The 4,837-nt window shown below is 48.2% G+C and overlaps 1 protein-coding gene across 1 annotated transcript in view; it reads right to left on the bottom strand.

Annotated features, from left to right (window-relative positions):
* usp34 (ubiquitin specific peptidase 34) overlaps positions 1-4,837 on the bottom strand; it is a gene marked incomplete in the record, with an annotated part of 152,736 nt that overhangs the window by 144,494 nt on the left and 3,405 nt on the right. The window contains 1 exon segment of the mRNA XM_032516524.1: positions 735-825. Within this exon segment, the coding sequence (XP_032372415.1) occupies positions 735-825 (91 nt within the window).

The following is a 4,837-nucleotide window of genomic DNA, read 5'->3' as shown; positions in this document are numbered from 1 at the left end:
AACAGTTACAACAGTCTGGTAAGATCAGCAAATGACATCACTTTACTGTAAAGCAGCCTTTAAAACCAGGAAAAGACAACACTTAGGCCTATGCCATATGTAACCAAAATCTAATATGTTATCTAGTCTCATATCACGACATCGATATAATATCGATATATTGCCCAGCTCTAATTCCCTGCTACTTGACAACAAAGATGCTGGCAAACAGCGGTCTTGAAAGCAACTTTGGAAGACTTGGACTTGAAGTAATTTTTTAAAAAAGAACGATGTGTTCAGAGTTTTGCCGAAAGGTTAAGGCAAAAGTTGACTCTATAAACCAGCGTTGCTCTGGTTGGTTGGAGCGCTATCCTATTGCGTTCAGAGGGAATTTGAAAGACAACCGTTTATCCCGCCTCTTAGACTGAGCCCTGCCAATGGGGAGTTCCCAGACCCAACATCTGGATGATGTGGGTCTGGCTTGTCAGGCTAGCATAGACCCGCTACTTGGTTAAAATGTGGTCCGAAAAAAGAAAGAAAAATAAATAAAATCAACATTTGTTTTTTCGTTTTCCCCCAGCAGTGAACTGGGGAGGCAAAGAGCTTCAGGTGCTTATTAGAGTTTTGGAAGAAACTTCAACTTTCCACACAGTGAAGGAACAAGCAAGACCACATCATGAACTGGTTTTTCTTTGAGTCAAATTGTGTAAACGTTGTCAGCTGACTCGTGAGAGTTCAGATGAAGACGCACTGACCTCTGAGTCCAGGAGCTGATGTAGCCCAGCACTCGCAGGGCATGGTCCTTCTTTAGCTGGAAGCCTCCTTCACTGCCGTCTGCATCCGATACTGAGGAGAAATCAAAATGCAAAACACGTTAGAGAACAGCTGGATACATCTCAGGAAACTGACAATGTGTTATTTAACATTTTATTCTCCATAGAAACGGCACGCTACTCGTCCACCATGAGAGAGACCGTATATGCGGAAGTGGACTCTTTTTCCCTGAAGAATACGAGAGAGACATAGCCCAGAAAATTGGAGAAATGGATCACCTTGAAAAAACCTGAAAACATTGAGGACACAATCAGATCTAAATCTGGATAAATCCCCCCCCCCCCCCAAAAAAAATGCCCCAACTTAGATTCCATGCATTGATTTTTTTCCTCTTTTACTGTAAAATGTGCTTTAAACTAGGGCTGGGCGATATGGAGAAAATCAAATATCACGATATTTTTGACCAAATACCTCGATATCAATACCGCAACGATATTGTAGTGTTGACTATCGGTGCTTACACAAAATATTTACACCATGAGATTTTAGATAAATCATCAGTAATGAGGATATAATGACTATGTGGGTAAAGTTAAATAATAACAGTCTGGTAAGATCAGAAAATGACATCACTTAACCGTAACGCAGCCTTTAAAACCAGGAAAAGACACTTAAGTCACTACTGCCAAGGTGCTATTGAGCAAGGCACCAACCCCCCCCCCCCCCCCCCCCCCCCCCCCCCCCCCCAACCACTCAGAGCACCTGTTCAGCAGTCTCAGCCCCCCAACTCTGACATCTCTCCATCAGTGCCTGAGCATGTGTGTGTGTTTCAGGCCTGTGTGTAATGTGTAATAACAACAGAGTGTGAACTGTAATGTCCCCATAGGGGATCAATAAAGAGTATGAATTAAAAAATTGTTAGTCAAAGTAATTAGGGGTCCAAGCCCGAGTGGGGCATGGGAACCTCAATGGAGGGGGGGGAGGGGGGCGGGGAGACAAACCTCTATGTAGTGTTTGGGCGCCGTCACTACCAACTGAGCTACCGGTTACAGTAATTATATGATCACATGTTTATTAAATATTTATAAATCGGCTTGAAAAGCCTTTATCCGATTTGGAGGCTGCCTACAGCAAAGACCTTAAATATCGGCACCAGACGTCCACAGATTCAGTCTAAAGTTACTGTTATTGTATCGGCCTTCAAAAGACCCACACCAGTCACACCCAGTTTAGAGGAACGGAATTGGACTCGAAACCGTTTCCACTTCTACGTTACAACAGAAGCTCCTCTGGGGGGGGGGGGCTTCAGAACCGGGGCGGACTTCCACTCTTCATGTGCTACGTGATGGCGGTTTCATGCTTTGATGTATGTTGTTGGTCACAGGCCGCAACCAGAGGGTTGCCAACAGTAACACCCGTTATAGCTGCACTCGTTGTGGATTATAAATACAAGGGGGGGGGGGGGGGGGGGGGAAGCGACCGTACATGTGTGTCACACTCCCTCAGCTCAGCAGTGACTGTAACCAGACGGGAGGCGTTTCAACATAAACGCTCTCCAGCTGTGACACTGTAAGTGAAGTTTGACTAAAACGTGTTTTGGAAGCCGACAGATGTTGACTCACAGGTGGGAACTGCTCAGAATGACTTAATATTTCAGAAAGATGATCACTGAACTTCTTATTTAAGGCAAGCTTTTTATATTTCAGTTTTCCACGTGTTTTCACTAGCCCGGTCCTACCAGACTATGGTCCATTAGCCCGCCGTCCACCAGCTAGGCACGCCCCTATAACACGCCTCTCTCCACGGCTGTTTGCCCATACCAGAACTCGGCCCATTAGCCGCTTTCCACCAGACACTCTCCCCCCCCCCCCCCCCCCCCCTCCCCTAGCCGGTCTACCGACTCTGCGCCAGAGTAACCACACCCCATCACACCCCCCACGAGGACCTACCAGCCTCTGAGCCCCCATTCGCCCCTGGTCCTCACACCAACGACCCCACAACTTCCACACCCTCCAGACTACCCGCCAAATTAGCCCGGTCTTACCAGCCAGCTCCAGCCATTAGCCCCGGTCTTACCAGACTCCGGCCCATCTCGCACGGTCCACCTACACCACTCCCCACCACGACGACCCCTATTAGCCGGACCAGCGCCCCCTCAACCATGAACTCGCGGCCCAACTTAGCCACCCCCCGGTGCTCACCAGTACGCAGCACTCTTATACCCGCCCCGCACGCGATCCTCACAGGACTCTAGGCCCCCAAAGCCCGAGTCCCCTCCCATACCAGACTCCGGCCCATTAGCCCGGTCCCCTCAGACACCGACATATACCCGTCCTACCAGACTCGGCCCATTAGCCACGTGCACCAGACTCTGGGCCCATTAGCCCGGTCCTCACACCCCCCCCCACCCTCCTAACCAAAATTCAGCCCGGTCCTACCAGATTCTGGCCCAAAGCCGGCTCCTACAGACTCCGGCCCATTAGCCCGCGTTCACTATTACAGACTCCGGCCCATTAGCCCGGTCCTACCAGACTCCGGCCCATATTAGCCTCCCGGTCCTACCAGACTCGCGCCATTAGACCGGTCCTTTTTTACCAGACTCCGGCCCATAGCGGTCCACACCAGACTGCGCCCATCAGCCGCGTCATAACAGACTCTTAGCCCATCCCGTCATACCAGACTCTTAGCCCGGTCTACAGACTCTGGTACATACGCCCTCCTACCAGACTCCGGCCCATTAGCATCGGTCAACAGACTCTGGCCCATTAGCCCGGCCAACCAGACTCCGACCGCCACCCATCAGCCGGTCTACAGACTCTAGCCACCAGTACTACAGAATCTTAAGCCCGCGTCCTACCAGAATTGGCCTAAGCCGCGTCCTACCAGAATCGCGCACCATTAGCCTGTCCAACCAGACTCTGGCCCATTAGCCCGGTCCAACCAGACTCCGGCCCATCAGCCCGGTCCTACCAGACTCTGGCCCATTAGCCCGGTCCGACCTGGATATATATCGACTTTTTTTTTTTTAACTAATAAAAAAAAAAATGTATCTGCCTTAAAAATCCTCTATCGGTCGGGCTCTACTGTAGATGTAGCCTCAAAAATACAACCACTTCACGGAGTTTAGCGCTGGACTTGTGAAGACGCACAAGGATCCAGACATGACACGACCTAGAGGACGTATATGAGTCCTAATCAGCTGGAAGGGGCATCAAAACGGACTTTACCCCGCCGGCTCCCTCGCACGAACTGTGTGACATATGAAAAGGCAACCTCTGCAAATTTCCCACACCTGATTAGTCGCATATTTTCAGAGTTAATTTGAGAAAAACAGCACAAACACACGTATATTCATAATAGTATCTGTTTAGGTAAATGCACTTTTTTGGTTCAGTTTTTATATTTAAAGATTTTTTTTTTTTTTGGGGGGGGGGGGTTCCCTTTCTTAAATGGATAGACAGGAAAGGAGGTGAGAGAGATGGGGGATGACACGCAGCAAAGGGCAGCAGGTCGGATTCCAACCCGGGCCGCTGCAGGACTCAGCCTACATGGGGCGCACCCTCCTACTGGGTGAGCTAGAGGCCGCCCCGGATCAGTTCTTATATTTGAGTCGGATTGCATTTTCGCCTGAAGAGAACCGGACTCTAGAGCACTCGGACGCCAACAACGAGCCCCCGTTTTTAAGAGGAACGGTTCAGTTGTTGGAGCCACACCAGAGTTTAAATGAGCCTTCACACCGGGCCGAACCATCACCGAGCCACACGTTGAATAAGGTAAAGTCCGCACCCCGGTTAGAATAGGTTTGCAATTTTTCATTAGTTTTTATTTTTACTTCTTTTTGACTTAATTGTCAAATTCAGTTTAGTTTTAATTACATTTTAAAAGCAGGTTCTCTAGTTTGGTTTATTTATTTATTTTAAATACTTAGTTTTAGTCTTTCTTTGTAATATGGGTTATTTGTCAGGGCCGAGATTCTTAAAAGGTCAGAAAAGGTATTTTGTAATTGATAGAGAATTCATTTTTTGAAGTCTTATTTCTTATTTCTCTGCAGTAGTGTTTTAAAGTAATATAACTTTAGTGCTTA

The sequence above is a fragment of the Etheostoma spectabile genome, chromosome 5 (assembly GCF_008692095.1).
Source record: "Etheostoma spectabile isolate EspeVRDwgs_2016 chromosome 5, UIUC_Espe_1.0, whole genome shotgun sequence".
Classification (NCBI taxonomy): domain Eukaryota; kingdom Metazoa; phylum Chordata; class Actinopteri; order Perciformes; family Percidae; genus Etheostoma; species Etheostoma spectabile.
Note: the sequence above shows the minus strand (reverse complement) of the source record. Positions and strands in the feature narration are given on the sequence as shown.